General features: G+C 49.7%; 6 protein-coding genes across 6 annotated transcripts; 5 read left to right on the plus strand and 1 right to left on the minus strand.

Annotated features, from left to right (window-relative positions):
• Positions 1 to 3,080: 3,080 nt before the first annotated feature.
• On the minus strand, positions 3,081 to 3,367 carry BDQ94DRAFT_164905 (uncharacterized protein; the record flags this gene model as incomplete). Its single annotated transcript, XM_026770145.1, has 2 exons — positions 3,081 to 3,193; positions 3,283 to 3,367. 2 exons carry the CDS (start codon positions 3,365 to 3,367, stop codon positions 3,081 to 3,083), a joined length of 198 nt encoding a protein of 65 aa, XP_026632156.1.
• Positions 3,368 to 3,755: 388 nt separating this feature from the next.
• Positions 3,756 to 4,891, plus strand: BDQ94DRAFT_132457 (uncharacterized protein). Its single transcript, XM_026764063.1, has one exon. It carries the CDS (start codon positions 4,059 to 4,061, stop codon positions 4,296 to 4,298), a length of 240 nt encoding a protein of 79 aa, XP_026632157.1. The 5' UTR covers positions 3,756 to 4,058; the 3' UTR covers positions 4,299 to 4,891.
• Positions 4,892 to 5,774: 883 nt separating this feature from the next.
• BDQ94DRAFT_132460 (uncharacterized protein) lies at positions 5,775 to 6,602 on the plus strand. The gene is made up of 2 exons (XM_026764064.1): positions 5,775 to 6,269; positions 6,321 to 6,602. Exon 1 carries the CDS (start codon positions 5,923 to 5,925, stop codon positions 6,202 to 6,204), a length of 282 nt encoding a protein of 93 aa, XP_026632158.1. The 5' UTR covers positions 5,775 to 5,922; the 3' UTR covers positions 6,205 to 6,269; positions 6,321 to 6,602.
• A 4,226-nt stretch (positions 6,603 to 10,828) lies between these two features.
• On the plus strand, positions 10,829 to 11,659 carry BDQ94DRAFT_132463 (uncharacterized protein). Its single transcript, XM_026764065.1, has one exon. It carries the CDS (start codon positions 11,162 to 11,164, stop codon positions 11,477 to 11,479), a length of 318 nt encoding a protein of 105 aa, XP_026632159.1. The 5' UTR covers positions 10,829 to 11,161; the 3' UTR covers positions 11,480 to 11,659.
• Positions 11,660 to 11,704: 45 nt separating this feature from the next.
• Positions 11,705 to 12,905, plus strand: BDQ94DRAFT_2121 (uncharacterized protein). The gene is made up of 3 exons (XM_026775239.1): positions 11,705 to 11,778; positions 11,843 to 12,222; positions 12,326 to 12,905. Exons 2-3 carry the CDS (start codon positions 11,994 to 11,996, stop codon positions 12,853 to 12,855), a joined length of 759 nt encoding a protein of 252 aa, XP_026632160.1. The 5' UTR covers positions 11,705 to 11,778; positions 11,843 to 11,993; the 3' UTR covers positions 12,856 to 12,905.
• Positions 12,906 to 15,576: 2,671 nt separating this feature from the next.
• BDQ94DRAFT_164908 (uncharacterized protein) lies at positions 15,577 to 15,973 on the plus strand (the record flags this gene model as incomplete). The annotated part of the gene is made up of 2 exons (XM_026770146.1): positions 15,577 to 15,678; positions 15,752 to 15,973. The coding sequence occupies 2 exons, from the start codon at positions 15,577 to 15,579 to the stop codon at positions 15,971 to 15,973; spliced, it is 324 nt and encodes a 107-aa protein (XP_026632161.1).
• Between the last annotated feature and the right edge of the window lie 1,716 nt (positions 15,974 to 17,689).

Here is a 17,689-nt window from a genome sequence, read left to right on the forward strand (position 1 = left end):
CACACTTTCATCAACCTTGTCCCCTTCACAACCCCTCTACGTAAAGAACATTAATGTGGCTTAACCTCTGACCCCATGTTTCCTTCTATACACGCAGGTCGCACACAAGACCCTGCACCGTGCCTCACTGAGCCACGGCCTCTGTTTTCTTCCTGGTGGAATGAGGTCCCCCAAAAAAAGCAGAAAAGAACACTGTCAAAACCGACCAAAAAAATCTGTGTGGTCCGGGGAGGAAAATGCAAATGAGAAAATACCAAACAGATATGAATTTTGTTATTTAATAGTTGGAGAGAGAGAAGATCTGTCATCACAACATTATGGACCGGTGGACGAAAATTGACCATTCCATTACCTTACTACTATACCTTCTTCCCTTTCTTTTTTTTTTCCCTCGTTCACTCGGATGATACCTATCGATCGATTGATCTATCTCCTTAGTTTGTTTCCTTGTGGTTCGATCTTGCATTTGCTTTCCTTTTTCCTTATCTCCCATGGAAAGTCAGATCTTGAGCGACTGCTAGTACAGTACACACAACACACAAGACATACACATACCCCATCACACTACTACTAGTATTATACCCCTTCCAGAGTAGGCTACATACATATGTATGCTCTAGACAATTCCACACTATGTAAACCGAACCCATGAATCGTGCATACACGCACGACGAGTTGAGTGCCCGACATGCCCGACTCGGGCCAGTCCGTCTTGGCTACAGCTGCCACAATGGGATCTATTTTCCAGAGATCTGAATAGATACATGGCAACATTCGCAGATGACACTACTAGTTGGTAGTAGTAAGCAATTTATGTCCACAATAGATGAACTACTATCTTACGGAGTGATAAAGTATTCTTTGGTAAATACTAGTATTTATTCATTTATGTAGTAGAAACAACAACCAAACACAATAAATGCTAATACGAGATGAATTATCTTGGCTGCGTTGAAACCGCGATTGTGTGTTTGCTTGCTTGCTTGCTTGCTTCCTGCTATCTGTAGGCAGGCAGGTGTTGTTTGTCTGTTTGTCGCTTTCCGATCTGGCTGGCCGTTGATGCCGCCGCTGTGCATATTGCCCATGTAGTCTAGTCTAGTTTCCCTGCGGAGGAATCTAGTCGACCTACCTACCTACCTAGAAAGGTAAATGTGAGATAAAACTGAAGGGTATGTCTGCCTGCCTGCCTATCTGCCTGAGCATCTTGCAGCACAGACGATGTCGTGTGCGTTGCGTTGCGTTGCGTGTGGTCAGGTGATGTGCTGGCTTTGCCTACTGGTCATGGTGATTCTAGACCCAACTCTTTCTTCCCTTCTATCTATGTCATTCTGTGTGTATCTGCAGAAGTGGATAGTATTTCACTGATTCTGGATTTGATTCTATTATGTCTGTATGCATGTCTGTATGGGTAATAAGATGCCAGCACATTAACACAGCACATATGTCAAATGTTATTGAATTGTGGGGATTGCGTGTGTGTCTGTCGGGATCTGAGTAAAATAATAGGACCAAGTGTTAATCAAATGTGGGAGGTTATCATGCCACGGGGAAGAAGTGGAGGAAGGAAGAATGTAATGCAATGGAAATGCGGGGAAAGGGTGTTGTCAGTGTGACTTGGGTTTATTGTTTTCAGTTTCCTGGGCTATGGATGCAGTGAGTGTATGCGGTGGGGGATGGATTGGGTTTAGTCGGGTTGGTGCAGAGAAAGTCAATGGGAGATAACAACACTGTGGATGGATGGATGTATGCAGACACTTGTGGTAAGTAGTGGTAGTAGTAGTAGTAGTAGTAGTAGTAGTAGTAGTAGTAGTAGTAGTAGTAGTAGTAGTAGTAGTAGTAGTAGTAGTAGTAGTAATAGTATTCATGACAATTAGATTATCTGGTACAACCTCACTTAGAATGTATCCAAGTAAGTCCTGTGAAATAGTGTGTGTGACATCAAAACGACAACAATCCAAACCAGTCAACAGCAGATGGATAGTAGTTGGTAGCAGTAAAGCATCAGTCATGTCGAGCAATGATGGTACATCAAGGGTGTGTGTATGTAAGAGGCAGGTAGCCCGCGACCAGCGCAGCACCTGCCCACCCGCCCAGACTGGGCCGGTCGGCAACTGTCATGGCCTGAGTATAGGCGATGCAGATGACTCCGCGTCCAAGTCGGACGAGAAAGCGAACGAGCGAATAAAGGAATGACATGACATGACCGTGATATGACATGAAGCACATAATTAGAACAGGAGCCGACAAAAGGTAGTCCTGCAAGATCAAACCCACGCTATGCGGAATGACAAAAGCAGAAAAGGGAGGGCAGAGAAAAAGCATCAGCACGATATGGTACAGCCTGAAAAGAAGAAATAAAAAAAAAAAAAAAGGGATAGGAAGACGGAGTCGTGGTTGCTCCTGACAAGGGACGGCAGAAGCAAGGGCTGGCCCGGAACTATGCCGTCGCTGTCTTGAGCATAGATAGACACAACCGGGTTAGAGTTGGTGTCCGTCCTCACCCAGTCTTGCCAGTGGATGGATGGAGGGATGTAACACGTGTGCCTCATCGCAGTTGTGAGGAGACACGGAGCAACAGGAACACGAAATCTCCGAAAGGGTAAAAGAAACCAAATAATACAAGGGCATGGCGTCGGAATCCGAAAAAGGCGTCAAAAAACCAAAAAGGGTCACAATAGTGTACAATGATCGGGAAAGGAAATCAAGTCCAGAAGGTAATCTCGACGGAAGGGCAAGACAAGAATCCGGGGCAACGATTCGCAAGGGAACCGACGGCAACGGGGAGAGAGACAGACAAGACAGAGACAGCAAAAGGATGGCCGCGCTGCAATGCAGCATTGTCAGGGGGGCGGTGACGAGAGTCCAGAGCATGCCATCCCATCCGTCGGTTGCCGGTCGAGAACGAGAGAGACGCCGAAAAGATAGTTGACCAGACCAGCTGTCGATCCGTCGCCTCACTTTTGGACGAAGCCGCGCGGATAATCGGCCCTTCCGGCGACAAATAGTCCCCAGCAACTGTCCAGCAGCGCTTCCGGAAGGGAACTCCCCCCGACTGGGAGCTTGAGGAACCAGGATGGGGTTTACTTCCACCGTTGCTTGTCCCAATCAGAAGGTCTCGTTTCATCGTAGATCTGCCCTCCCCGGTTGTGGACAATCACCGGGGGTTGTGTACGGCGTGGGACAGCATTGGGCCCTAAGGAGAGACAGACGCCGGATTAGCTTCCGTGATCAAGCAAGATGTACTAGATAGTAGATATGAAGGTGCAGATGGGGAAGACATACCTCGTAGATCAGAAACCACCACACGGTCACCGCTGCTGCCACTGCTGGACAGGGTGGAATTGGAGTCGTTGACTTTGTGAGGCATATTGATGGTTGGGTAAAAAAAAAAGAGAGAGATGAGAGAGTTGAGTAGATTGTAATGTAGTAGTAGTAGCTTGGTAGCTTGGTGGAAGATAGGAGGTGAGATGAGGTAGTAGACAGTAGGAGCCAGAGAGGAAAGTAGATTTATATAGTAGTAGTATAAGGATGGCAGTCGGTGGCGGAGCAAGGCTCAGTACGAGGCCAAAATCCGAAGTGTAAGAGAAGAGGTGAGAGAAGAGGTGAGAGAAGACGATGGGAAACGAGGAGAGATGAAGGTAGAGATGAGGTAGTCAGAGACCAAGTAGTAGTCTGAGGGTTGAAGATGTTGTAGTTGCAGAGTTATGATAGATAGTAGTAGTCTGTGGTAGATGGAAAGGAAGCGATTCCAGACGGACGGCAGGAGGCTTTTGTATGTTTTCCCCGGAGGAGGGAAGTATAACGGTATCCAAACGGAAATAGAATAGAAGCAAAGCAAGAATAATGCTCCAAGCCAGAAAAGGATCAAGTCGAATCAGATCCCGTTCAGTTTAGCTTCCCCCAGGGACTCGATCTAGACGGTAAACTCACTCACTAAGCCAGCCATGACGGAGAAAGCAGATCGATCATCTTGCAGGACTGACTAGTCGGTGGGCTCTGCTGCCTTCCATTTTTCCCCCCATTGCCAGCCTGCGGCGGCCTGCTACATACTATGCTACATGCTAGTTACATGCTACGAAGCATCGTCGATCCAAAAGAAGTCCGCGACACAGACGTCATGGGGACACCCAGGCAAAAGGGAAATCGAATGTCTGGAATCCTCGTCGAAGCCTCGAACTCGCCCGGGGGTGGTATCCACCGCCCCTGCCAGGGGCGAAATTCAAGGACGAAAAGACGAGGCAGCAAACCAGGTGATTCGTCATTCTAGTGACACTCTCACGATGGGGGGGGATGAGTAAGTGTTTCAATTGGGTTTGGGGGATGATTCTGATAGGAGAGTTATGCTGATAGCCTGAGCCTGAGCCCTGGAGCCTGAAGGAGAATGTGAGAGAGACAGAAAGAGCCTGGGAGCAACAGGCAGGCAGGCTCCCTCGGCACCGCCCGTCAAGTCATCAGGCAATGCTCAGGAGACTGTGGCTGGAGACTTGGACAGACAGGCAGAATCCTCGCTCCTTTCTCGTCTTGCCTCCCCTTCGGATTGCCTGGGTGATGTGGCGGTACGTGGCTGAGGCGGTCATTCCACCAACTGGCCTTGCCTTTGGGTAACTACTATACCTTAGTAGCAACTAACTGACTAGTCTAGTTTGTTGTCGACAACTCAACTTTTGCCAGTTGCTGATGCTGTCCAAAGGTGGAATCAGTTGCTGGTAAGGCCCAATACCTTACCGACACGCCTTGAGTCACGGGAAGGCAGCTCCCCCTGGGAATGTTACCCCCTAAAACCAGGGATGCGTCCGATGACTGGCCCAGAGCTGTCACCATGCTGGTTATTTACAGCCTTATACCACCCCCACAGATCACCTGACAGCCGGCCCAACTATTAATAACGAGCCAATATTACACTTCCCGTACCCAACCATAAATAACGTCTAACCCAATTGGTGCTGGCCCCATCCATCCCGAAACAGTAAGAGTGGAAGGGAACCTCAGGCACATTTCCCAGTCGAGACCATTACTGCTGTTGTCCGAACCGAACATCTCCTCTTCCCAAGTGGATCACTTCCTCCACACCTAATTGACTTCCTTACTATCTACGGAAACTTACTGTGTTAGCTGGCAGCACAGCAAGCTCCAGTTTATTAGAAACGACCCGCGAAAGTCCAAAATAGCAGTCGTCGTCGTCGTCGTCGTCCTACCCAAGTGGTCTACTACTATTCCTGTCACACGGACAAAGTACGGTTTTACCCTACCTTAGCTAGGTAGGTAATTTGAACATCGCATCCATCACCGACTCGATTAATCACTATCAATGCTGTGTATTGTACTCGAGACAGGCCTACTCAGGAGGGGATGGATCAACCACCCCCTTATCTCGGTCTTAGCTTTTCTCTAGTCGCAATAAGAACCATACTTTCAAGAGCCCGATTATTAGGCAAGAAGCAAAGCAGGACAAAAAGAGCTCATTCTCCCAATAATAGTCTTGATGATGATGCTGATGCTGATGCTGATGCTAATGATGGAAAATAGCTCAAACGCTTCAGTAAATGATAGATGGATAGATAGCTCCAAGCTTAATATCAGGTATTATCATCCCCAGACTAACTACCACTTACTACCATCAGCAACCAACTACTTCCGGATCTAGTCAGTAAGCTACCTACCTTAGCAGAGTAAGCTACACTAGTACACTAGAGCTAGATTGAGCAGAACCATACTTAGTTACTTACCGACTCAACTCGCTTCACCTCCTCCTTTTCTTTTCATTAGATTATCCCCATGATTATTGAGACATACTAAGCAATATGGAGTAATAATTAATGCTCCCCCACCCCTCCAATCACAATATCCTCGGGTAGTCACATCCCATCCCATCCCATACTAATAATGATGGAGTAAATCAGACCACGTACCTACCTACTACCTATGGAGAAACAAACTTACTACTCACCGCTACACTCATATATTCCGAAGAAAGAAACAGAGAAATCACTCACTCATCTATGCTCTTACTCCGTACTTGACAACCTCTCCAGAACAGTAATACTCTCATTGACTCCCAACAAATACACCAACCTTAGTAAGCACACCGCTACATCCATCCATCCATCCAGCCCACTCAACCGAACCGTGCCCATCCAGCCCGTCCGTCTGTCAGGTACAAAAGCAAAAACCAAAGCAAAAAGCAACCTACTTTACGTGACGTGACCCCCTTGTGACCCTCCTATGAACTATCGCCAGCTGTGCCTGCATCCCTCTTATGTAATATCTTAGTAAGTAAGTAAACACCAGACAGCAAACTACTAACTCAATTAGTCCACTAGAGCACTGTAATTGGATTAGTGCCTTACTGCCAGGTCAGCAGGCAAGGCTAGACCCGAATCCGGGTTAGTCTTCGGGCCAGCACCCCCCGTAAACTTCGAGACAGAATAATAATAACGACATGGAAGGAAGCGAAGGAGAGAGAAAAAAGTGAGGCGGGATTGTGGCTGGCTTGCTTGCTTGCGTGGGTAATGGAAGGTTCCTGAATGGATGGATGGATGGATGGATGAATGGGTGGTAATTATTTAGTACCTTTGCACATATAGTGCATAGCTACATCACTGGTAGGTCATACTGGGTTACTTACTACTACTGCTTTCGAGGACAGAGTGATGCTGAGGTCTGGATGGTGTCTGACTGGCTGGGTGGCTGGCTAGTACGATTGGGGTTTAGTGGGCTGTGCTGAGCTGTGGCAGCGCTGAAGGAGTTCTGGACTTGGGCTTAGGTCGGTGTGAAGACTTGCCTTCCATACTCATGGAGGGTGTAGGAATGATCTTCTATGAAGACTTGCTGGAGGAGATGGGGCTGTACTCATTGCTAAGTGCCATGTAGTTTGATCATAACCTCGTAATTGCGCCCATACATTATAGCTGACCAAGTATATACCCTTGTCTTCGCCAGACGCCACACCATTCTTCTTCCGCTATGAGGATGGTCCATTGTTCTCCCTCTTCATGCGATCCGCCCATCCATTCATGCTTCGTCGAATCCCTAGCGTCCGTCGCATCGTCGTCGCGGGCCCTGTCTGCACCATCGACATGGTTGTCGTGTGATACGTGGCCACCGGTCTGGCTCCCCCGACGGTTCCTGAAAGACTCTTAATCTCGCTTGTCCGCAAATCCTTCCCAGCTTCGCTTGTTCCTTCAGCCGTCAATTTCGGTCCCTGAGTGGCGCGCGAGAACGGCTTCTGTCCCTCCGAGGGCTTCGAGGATGCCGCCAACCAGGTGTATTGATTCGGGTCGGAAGGTTCGAGAACCGGTCGAGGCGGTTGCAACTTTGGCCCTTGCGGTCGATACGTCCGGAGATTCGATGGGATCACACTTTTAAACTCAGAGTTCGACGATCCGCTGTGACGCGTTTGCCCTACCGCGTCTCTTCGGTTGCCCTGAGGCTGGTAGCGCCCAGCCGCGCCTGAACCGCTCTGTGGGCCTGACGACGAAGGCTGCCCGAAGAAGCCGGATATCGTTTTCTGCGATAGCCCATCCGCTTTGCGACCGACGATACTGGCAGCTACGGCGTTCGATTTGGTCTCGGCTTTCGTGGTTGGGGGTTGTTCTGGGGCCGAGTCGCTAGTCGCTATGTATTCGCGGGCTGTCGAGAATCCTAGGGATAACGTGGTGGGCACAGAAAAGTTGGAGCCATTCATGGTCGGCGGCGTCCATGACATGTACGTTGTCGTCGATGCGCCCGATTGCTCTTGGTTGAGCCGTTGTCTCTTAGGATTGGGCTCCCCGCCCATGGCTCTGGTGCCGTCCCAGCGAATGATCGCATCAGGTGCCTCGAAGCCATCTTCTGTCCACTGATCATCATATGGGATATCACAGGTAGATCGTCCTTCCGATATAGCAGCTGAGCCCGGCATTGGTCGACGTAGGATATCTGCGATATCTTGTATGATCTTGTCGTTGATTTTGGGTCCCAGAACACGAAATCGCTCCTCTACTAGCTTTGACGGGAGAAAACTCGACAAGGTTGCCTCTTCACCATCGCGGGACTGTCGAAGAGGATAGCTCAGATATAGCAATGCCTGCGCCCTGGTCATGGCTACATAAAGCAGTCTTCTCTCCTCGTCTGAGTCCTCGGCCCGTGAATGTGGGATGATGCCGTTGAGCACGGCCGGCACAAATACCACAGGCCATTCAAGGCCCTTTGCTGCATGAATCGTGGAAATGGTAACCTTCTCATCGGATTGCTCGCCCTCTTCACCTTCCTGGGGAAGGACCTCTGTGGACAGTGCCACATTCGCCAAAAAGCGAGACAGTGCCTCTTCACCTGGATGGGCTTGTTGTTGTTCGAGACCCTGTATTTCCGGGAGATTTTCATCATTTTCAGCCTCGTTCTCTGGTCCAGGTGTGTCATCAGCCTGGTTTAAGAGCTCCTCCACGTTGGCCCACCGATTCTCCTCATTCGAGCCATGTAACGCCTTGAGGTATTCACGGAACGAAAGTTTCTTGATCAAGAAGTCGAGGAGCTTCCTCGGTGACGACCCGTCGGTGCATTCACGGAGCTTTTGTCGAGCAGATTCGATGAGACCAACCAAGGTACACAGTCCATTATCGGCAGGCTTTGATAGAGACTTCTCTGTTGAACTGCGGCCTTGCGCGACATCCTTGATGAAGTCCCAGAGCGGCTTCTTCGCCTTCTCCGCACCCTTCGTCAACAGATTGACCGATTCATCACCGAGCTTTCTAGACGGCACATTTATGATGCGCAAGAGAGCATCGGTGTTACCCGGCTGGCTAATCACTCGAAGATAGTCCAGGAGCAACTTGATTTCCACTCGGTCGAAGAACCTCAGGCCACCAACCATCCGGTACGGAATTCCATGTTTTCCCATCTGGGCTTCGATTTGACGAGAGAGAGCGGCCGACCTAAGCAGTATCGCAAAGTCCGAATAGTTCACAAGCTTCCCAGTCAATGCAATGCACCTCTTGATCTCCAGAACAATCCAGAGGGCCTCCGACTCCGAGTTAGGCAGCTTGCGCAGGACAGGCATAGTGCCCAAGCTGTGCGTCGGCTGCAGCTTCTTTGCCGGCCGTGATGAATCTTGTTCGATGACATCTTGAGCCGAGCTCAGAATACACCCTGACGAACGGTAATTGTCCTCCAGCAAGATAATCGACGTATCCTTATATAGTTGCTGCATACGCCCCAGATTCTTGATCTCCGCAGATCGGAAACCGTAGATACTCTGATCCGGATCCCCAACGACAGTGATCCGCTGATTCTGGGACGCAAACAAATTCATCAACTCATACTGGATATGGTTCGTATCTTGGAACTCATCAACCAGAACAGCTTGAACGTTCGATACACACTGCGGATGCTTCCTGAGCAGTTCCACGCAGCGTACAAGTAGATCATCGTAGTCCAGCAAATTTGATGCTGCCAAATTTGCCTCATACTCACGATATACCTGAACAAACTCTCTCTGCTCCAGAACCTTTGAATTTTTGTTCAATTTCGCTGCCAGCTCATCCGGGCTAACTCCATGAGCTTTCTGGTGTGATATCCTCGCCCTCGCTGCATTAGGCTGGATTCCAACCTGTAATCGCTTGACGATCCTCTGTAGAAGTCAGTAACCGACACAGGCACCACGACCATGTAACCCAGACCACATACTTTGATAATCGCCAAACTATCCCCCGAGTCCGCAATACCAAACCCTTTCTTCAACCCGATCAAATACCCGTACGTTACCAAGTATCTCCGACATATCGAATGGAACGTTCCCAGAATCAGCTTCTTCTGTAACTCATCGCCGATCAGCTTTGCCAGCCGTTCCCTCATCTCCCGACTAGCTTTGATTGTAAATGTGCAGCAGATGACATCTTGTGGTCGGTAGCCATGGTGCGCGAGCAGGTACGCGACGCGTGCGGTCAGGGTCTTGGTCTTTCCTGAGCCGGGGGGAGCGAGGACCTGGAGGATGGGGGCCGGAGACGCTACGGCGGCTGTCTGGGCGGAATTGAGCCCATCTAGGATAGGATCCATTGCGAAGTATCCATGGAGATTGTGTTGTTGTTGATGCTGAGGGGTCCAGAAGCTGCAGCCCGTCGACTCGGGGAAACGCGAGCGATACGCGGTGTCATGTGACGTCTATACATTCTGCATGTCCGACTGAGCTGTCGAGGTTTGATTATACCTCGATATGGAGATGATGATGATACTTGATTGTTATTTTTTAATATATATATATATATAGATGCAGGGGTCCTTTGGGCGTTAATCAGATGGGTCATCCAGGGACGTGGTCGGGTTGGACTTTGCTGAACTATATACTAGACCCTTACTATCCACTTAGTACTTTATATTTGCATTACCTGCAGCCATTGAAGTTCCGATACCACGTTTCGGTCAGTTATTAAAGACCATTCCAGGATTTAATATTCTTTGCAGCTCAGTATATGCCTTTCTACAATACAAAGTACATTCGATTGTGTCGAAATCTATGACATACCCCAGTCAGTTATGGGAACGTTGTACTTCACACTACATGATACATGATCGGAGTGCTATAGACTAACAACATCTTAGACAGCCACAATAGCGTGACTGCCTTTTGCATTCCCAGATCATACAACTGGTCGGCTTGCAGGCAACCTACGCGATATTTACGACATTCTGCCTCCATTACAACCACTGACGATGACACCAACCGCATGGAAGGAAGAATCCGAGCAGGAATGCACCAGCTAGATCCAAGATCCTCCTAGTAGATATTCTTCGTCGATATCCTCTCACCATAGAGTGATAGAGTTGATCATAGATAAAATAATCTCGAATTCAGAATACCAAAACAACACAAACCTGCGCTACCCCTACCTACTATACAGACGCATCCAGCTAGAAGATTGCTACGTTCTTAAAAGATGTTTATCCCTACCTGAGAACAAGTCAAAGTTAAATTAAATGAGTTTTGTTAACATAACGGCTAGAGAAAAGGTGAATACTTCGCTGCATTTGTTCACCCCTCAACCATAGCCTCTATCGACTATGGAGCGTCCATCAGGGATAAGCATGGAATCACTGAGATTGCTAACCTGGTAACTAACAACGGACCAGGGAAGAACAGGACAGAGACCATCTAAAAAATCCCTGGAGAACAGAGAGATATTACCGGTGCATGGAATCGCATACAGCAGGGTATAGAGACATACGCTTCTACCTTCCTATATATCAGGTACATGCACGGTTGATTGGAATATTAATCATAAAGCATCTATACCTCCATCGCATGCTCTTTACTAGGAATGAATATCTATCAACCTTCAGCTTCAAAAAGCCGGAAATTCCCGACGAAGCAAACGAAAGCGAGATCTCAATCGCAACCATCCAAGTAACAGCACCAGCCACAACAACTACTCAATCCCTACAGGAAGATACAGTATACTATACTTCCATGCAAGAATCACCAGATACCCACCGCAAGCAGCCACTATAACAATCAACCGAATGGGTTTCGGCCGAAACCTGCCTGCACTCCATTTACTTCAGCCACCAGTTGTATAGTAAACCGAGAAGTAAGAGTTGTAAAAATCATATGATCCACCCCAAAAGAAAACGAAAGAACATAATAAAGCCAAGCTCAATACCCCTGCAAGTAGCACAAACCAGCTAAGCCACGTCGAGATACAAATTGACCAGTTGGTTCGGAGGCTAACATAACAGCCAGCCCATAGTTGATCCCGCACCGCACCGCAGCTAACCTAAGCTTGGCGGTCACTGCCCGCGGCACCCCAGGTAACGTCACTGATTGACACCCATCCACCCACTTTACTTTCTAACATCACAACCACAATATCAGACCATACGCCACTTTCCTCTACTCCTCACTCACATAATCCCCGCATCCTCTACCATTGACAACAACAAGAATCTCCCAGCCGCTCGATTCCCAATCTACCCACCGCTCTCTCGCGACATACCACCCACCAACCAACTACCCAAGCGTAAGCATGGCGCCCATCCGCCGCTACCTCCGGATCAGCAAATACACAGTCCTCGAATGCCGAATCTACCTCGAGAACCCGTCCGATATACGGTGGCTCCTGAACGCGCGTGACGCCGTGCTTCCACGCGTATTCGCAGCGATCCGGCCGCTCGTGCTGCCCAAACTACGCGAGGAGAATGAGCGGTTATTTGCGAAGAAGAAGGGGAAGCCGGTGAAAGATGTTATCTCTGAAGGTAAGCTATAATCTATTATGATTCATGTTTATTCTTTGGATATTATGGTGCTTGGTTCGCTTTAGAAGGGAGAGGAGAATGGCTGATCATGCAATTCGTGCAGAGGAATTCGAAGTTGCGTTGTTTTTGCGCGAGTCGAGGACGCGCCATTCGCTTCTTACAAGGCACAAGGAATTTGACGAGGATGAGGGGGGCTACGCTGTGGGTAGGGGGACAGGGTCTGGTCCTGGTGGGGCTGGGGCTGGGATATTGATTGAGAGTGATGATGAAGGAGAGGGTTTGGAGATGCGGGATATTCCACAGGCGACTAGTGATGATGATGGCGCGGGGGCGAAACGTCAGCGGGATGATGCTGATGGGCAGTCTGATGACTCGCCGGAGCGGCAGCGTACATCGAAGCGGAGGAAGGATGATGGTACGCTATCGCGAGATGCAGATGATGGCGATGACAAGAAGATGCGCTTCAGGACCAACTACGAGGGATTCAATATCTACGGCTGGGTGCTGTGTCTGCTTGTCACGCGGAAAGGTGACAAGACGGGAACAAGAGCTGCCACGGCAGAACCTGGTCGTCAGGTCCTCATGGAGGAATGGATATCAACCCAGGCGCAAGGCGATCTGCCTGAAGAATAATTTCGAAGCTGCCTGCAATACGTTGCAGTATTGCAAGACTTGCACACGCCGCGTGGAACGGGGATGATGCTTCGTCATAAGATGCAACCATATGTAGCGCTACCATGATCGTTTGATTCCTGCATAACGCATGGTGTGGTCCAACGGTCGCATATTATGAGTTGCAGAATGCTCGTGCGCGTGATGAAGATTGAATGTCATCCAGGTGAAAAAGGATCGAACGATCGTCCTGCGGACGTGTTTGCAAATTGCTGTGCCACCTGGTGCGATGGCGGCCTGCCTGGACAACATCAGCTGGAGTCGAGACCAGTCCGGCCGAAAATAATCTTTAGGTTCGAGTTTCCAGTGAGGTGACGAAACAGTGGTGTGCGACGGCCTGATTCGGATGCTGGCCGTTATCTGAATTAGGTTCTGTGTAACACCGGGTTCCAAGGAACCTGACTGTCTCGCCCATTTCGCGCAGAAGACCACGTCTACAGTGCGCGGCCGCGTCGCAACTGGCCCCTACTGTCAAAACTCAGTCGGTCCCTGGGAGCCTCTTGCGGGGCACTCGCCGTTGGAACAGGAACACCATGCCGCATGGATGTGCACTGCAGCACATACATATGTGAGGGTCATTTAGACTTTCGGCTTGCTGCATAAGCCATGATCCTGGCGCATAACATACTGATGTACAGGGGTTGTTTCACGTTGACTTCCAGATTGACAGCTTGCGACTCCGTGATATATCTGAAAACAGGGGACAGAATGGCGTTTTAGATTGAGCAGACGCGTCCCAAATGGCTTCTGCTTCATTGTCTTGCCAAGAGTCAAAGTACCGAGATATTGCCGTGTCGTTTATATTTACCCCAACACTAGAGTAAACGAGGACCGGGATTTGGTTCACCGTTTTCTTTCAGAAGCGCCCTGTCCGCCCTTTTGCGGAGATGCCTTCCGAAGCATGGAACAATGGCCCAGTAATTGGCGTGCAAACATTAATAATCTCGCGTGGCTAAGCAAAACCCTGCACCGGATCCAATGGAGAGTAGCCGAATCTTGACGTCAGTCGAGGAAGGAAAGGGCAGGTCCAAACAAAATTTTTCTCCGACTAAGGTAGTGGGCGGAGTTCTCCGTACTGTGGAGTAGGATTGACCGACATTGATAAAATTGGGATCCATGTTCCACGGTAAGGAGGACTTTTCCATGCAAAAGTTGTAGAAAAGACCCTCTCGATAGATACAGCCCTTTCTAGCTGCTTGAGAGTTGCCTAAAGAGGCAGGACACCGCGAGGAAAAATGCCGAAAGAATTGTGACTGAGGTTGAACCTATGTTGCCTGTGTTGTTGCCTTGCTTGAGGTATTCGAGAAAACCGTAGCCAGCCGCCCGTGAGATCCGATCCCGCTGCGGGGTTCAACAGGGAGTAGTCGAACCATAAGGGTGCTATTGAAAATCGTGATCAACATGGGTCCTAAGACACGGTATCCTAAGTACTGTATAGAAATCCACGCCACTACCCAGGACCGCAGTAATTGCAAGTGCCCATCCGGAAGGAGATAAGGTGATGCCACACAGCCAACCGATAACCAATGTCTGTGTGCCGAAAGAGGCTGGGATAGAATTCGATGGGCTGTGGTTTCCCGCAACAGAGTTGGTGGGAGCAAGTGGACCAGCCGTTGTAGTGAAACCGGCGGCGTCCAAGGCGGTGCTACGACCGGCTGCTGACTAGAACAAAGTAGCAAGTTCGTATCATAATTAGTGGCCTTTAGTCCGAAATTAGTGACAGAGCGGGAGCGATTGTTGAGAGTTTGAACGCAAGCTGTGGGACAGTGGACGAGCACTGTGCGACGGAGGAGCGGTGAACCATGGATGGCGACGGTTTCTGGAAGAGTCAGTACCATTCCACAGAGCGGAGAATTCCCTGATGTTGATCTTCACTAGATATGTACGCCGCACGGAGTCCTGCTGCGAAATTCCGATCTTGCCTACATCGGCGCGGGCAAACTCCTGCAGTCGGACTATTGAATATTGCAGACTGGAGGCGTCACGGTGATTGTGATAGTCGAGGATGCAGTAAGATGCATAGTACCTGCATTAACGCATTGCTGCGTTACATCCACTCACCCGCAGGGACCAAAAACTGAGGCGGGAAACTGCCCGGGATGTACGACAACATAGGCCGAACGAGAGAAAAGCGCGTAAGTATGACAAAGGTTTAGTGAGTGTGGTGTATCATGTGTACCCATTCCCCACTTTTTGCACTACTATAGCAATCTGTCCAGGACTGCTGTAGGAGTTTGCCGAGGAGGAGTTTGACGAAATTGGCGTGAATCACCCTGCCTCCGCACTGAGACCAGCCATCAATGGCTGCGATCCAGTTTTCACCACACCAACGGCGCGGAATGAACACCCCCAACAGTGGGGATCTCATTTCGTTCTCTTGGAACTGGGATCCACTCTGTCAACATCCTTCTCTTCTTGCCATGTGTTTTTTTTGGCCTTCTCTGCCCCGGCGTCCCAAATGGATAAGAGCCATGTGATCTGGCAGAATCAGGAAGTGGCAAAGCTGGTGATTATGACTGATCCGGATTGCTCAGGAAACCTGCTGGGAGATAATCGATACCTAATAGAAAAGGGAAAATGAACCATATATCCACCGGAAGCGCGCGGGATCTCTTGCGTCAGGCGGCCATCACCACCGACCGGGTAAAATTAGTAGAATACAGTAGAACGCCGTAGCTCACGATGCTACTGCTGGGACTGGCGAAAACCTGCCTTGTCCTTCTCAAGTCTCAGTCGGTGGTCATGCATGCAGCGGCGCTAACAGCTGCACACTACGCCAAAGAAGTAAGTCGTTGAGGACGACTTGATGCAGGCCGGGGTTGTTAGTATCCTGTTAGGCGCCGGCCTATCTCTCTAGCGGCCGTGGGTAACGAAAATTGTCGGCGGAGAAGCCAGCGACCGGATCAAATCATCGACGCGAGAACGCAACCCGCATCTCGATGGATCGACCGATGAGTCGATGCAGCAATCGATTGACGTGCAGGATCATCGTTTCTCCCTTCCTGTTACCGTATACTTTGCACCCCGGGCCACGTCCCATCTGCAGATGATCTGGCGTGACGCCGCGCATCCTCATTAGATATTTGCTCATGAAGCGGGTGCTGCTAGTCCGGTTGCACGCCAGGACTTCATGGGGGTGAGATTGGTGGATGGCTACTGGTTCATTTAATGAACTCATTCAACATTAAATCAAGTCAAACCGGATTGGACCTGATGAGCGTTGCATTGCATAAGAGAGTACACCCAAGTCAGCTGGTGTGGGAGATTAGTTTCAATTAGTTCTCTCAAGCTGCAGGGACGGACGGGAAGATGGCGAGCCAGTCAGTGACCATTAATTGGTATGGTACGTGTACGGAGTATAGGATGTGTAATTATGAGATTATGTGAAGTCTAATAGTTATGGATCAGGGACGATAGGAGGGCAGCCTTACAGCAACAATAGCAAACCACAACAGCCAAGACTAGGCAAGGGCCATCAGCCACAATGGATGGAATGAATGGAATGGATGGGTGTCAGCCGAGATGCCCGTCAAATGGAAGAGCCCGGAATTACCAGATTCCAATCGCTTCCCGAGGCTCCCGTACCTTGGGAGAGGTAGGATGGATGACAGACAGCTCCTCTTGAACTCAAACTGTTCAGGGCAGCACCCAAAAGTCTGAGAGCTCGGACAATACGAACGCAGGTACTTTTCCTGACTTTTCCTGCAAGGAGAGACGGGGTTCTCGTTGGCGGACGTAAACCCCGACGATGCGATCCATTTGTGGGTGAATAGTAGTGCGATGGTGATCAGCCCCTGAAACATCGCTCCGGCGGCGGCCTGAGGACACGCCATCAAAGCTCCTTCTTCTCAGTCTTGTGTGTGTGTGTGTATCTTTAGGTTGCGGCTACCCCGTTGGCTGCGACAAAGTTGCCGCCCTGTACAGATGAAACGACCTGTCATTCTTCCGTTATGATCGGATCACCTCTCTCCTCCCTCCTTCACCCCTGAGCAAGGCTGTAAGGGAAGGAAAGGGAAGAATGTCTCTACCAATCCCAATCATGGACCATGGTTCCTCAGCTGTCTACTACTGGCTGTCTCACCACGCTCAGCTACTATTCATGCTCACAAAAAAGGCCCAACCCACGCCTGAGACGGGAAGGCTGAAGGATGCAGGCGTCAGTTGGGCTTGAGAACTACGGGTTGAGTGGTGGCTTGGACTGGATGGATACAGTCAGAGGATAAGCCCGCAGGTCCCGACAATCTGGCTGGAGCTAGTAGGATCTTCCCTCTTTTGGGGGGGAAAGGAAGTACATTTAGGAAGGTGTCTGTGTGGTGGTGGTAGTGAGGAATCAAATCACACGCATCCGAGTTTCAGACGGGCAGCGCAACAGCCGCGCATTTGACTTCGGATCATCCTGGAGGGTTCCTTATCGAACTTGCTGGACCTTGTCCCCTCTGGTGCTCTTCTCACGCTCTTAGTTTTCTTTCCCCCTCAAAGGATCTACGAACTGGCACGTGTTGGGATGGCTGGACTAGCCCCCAAAGCTCGTAAGCCTATCAAACGCAGCTGCACATACTCAGGGATGAGGTTGCCTGGACACCATCCTGGTCGGGATGCGGAGTAAGCGCATCCTCTAACGGTGGCATTGATCCCTTCGATTGAGTCATAGATAGCAAGGTTAACTCATTAACCATTACAAAGTAGGTTACTCATGCCTGCTGCTTCTTCGTCAGTGTCATCGTCCTCCCCCATGGTAATTTACGTAACCAAGCGAAATGGCACTAGTGTTTAGCTACAGTCGTAGTCACATGGG

This window comes from Aspergillus welwitschiae (assembly GCF_003344945.1).
Source record: "Aspergillus welwitschiae strain CBS 139.54b unplaced genomic scaffold BDQ94scaffold_1, whole genome shotgun sequence".
NCBI classification, from domain to species: Eukaryota; Fungi; Ascomycota; class Eurotiomycetes; order Eurotiales; family Aspergillaceae; genus Aspergillus; species Aspergillus welwitschiae.

What these genes read in the sequence shown, in the direction of transcription:
- BDQ94DRAFT_2121 (XM_026775239.1), top strand. Translation starts at nt 11,994, where the DNA reads ATGGCGCCCATCCGCCGCTACCTCCGGATCAGCAAATACACAGTCCTC. An exon ending in GAAAGATGTTATCTCTGAAG is followed by an intron (nt 12,223 to 12,325) that starts GTAAGCTATAAT and finishes CAATTCGTGCAG; the next exon opens with AGGAATTCGAAGTTGCGTTG.
- BDQ94DRAFT_132457 (XM_026764063.1), top strand. Translation starts at nt 4,059, where the DNA reads ATGCTAGTTACATGCTACGAAGCATCGTCGATCCAAAAGAAGTCCGCG.
- BDQ94DRAFT_132460 (XM_026764064.1), top strand. Translation starts at nt 5,923, where the DNA reads ATGGAGAAACAAACTTACTACTCACCGCTACACTCATATATTCCGAAG.
- BDQ94DRAFT_132463 (XM_026764065.1), top strand. Translation starts at nt 11,162, where the DNA reads ATGGAATCGCATACAGCAGGGTATAGAGACATACGCTTCTACCTTCCT.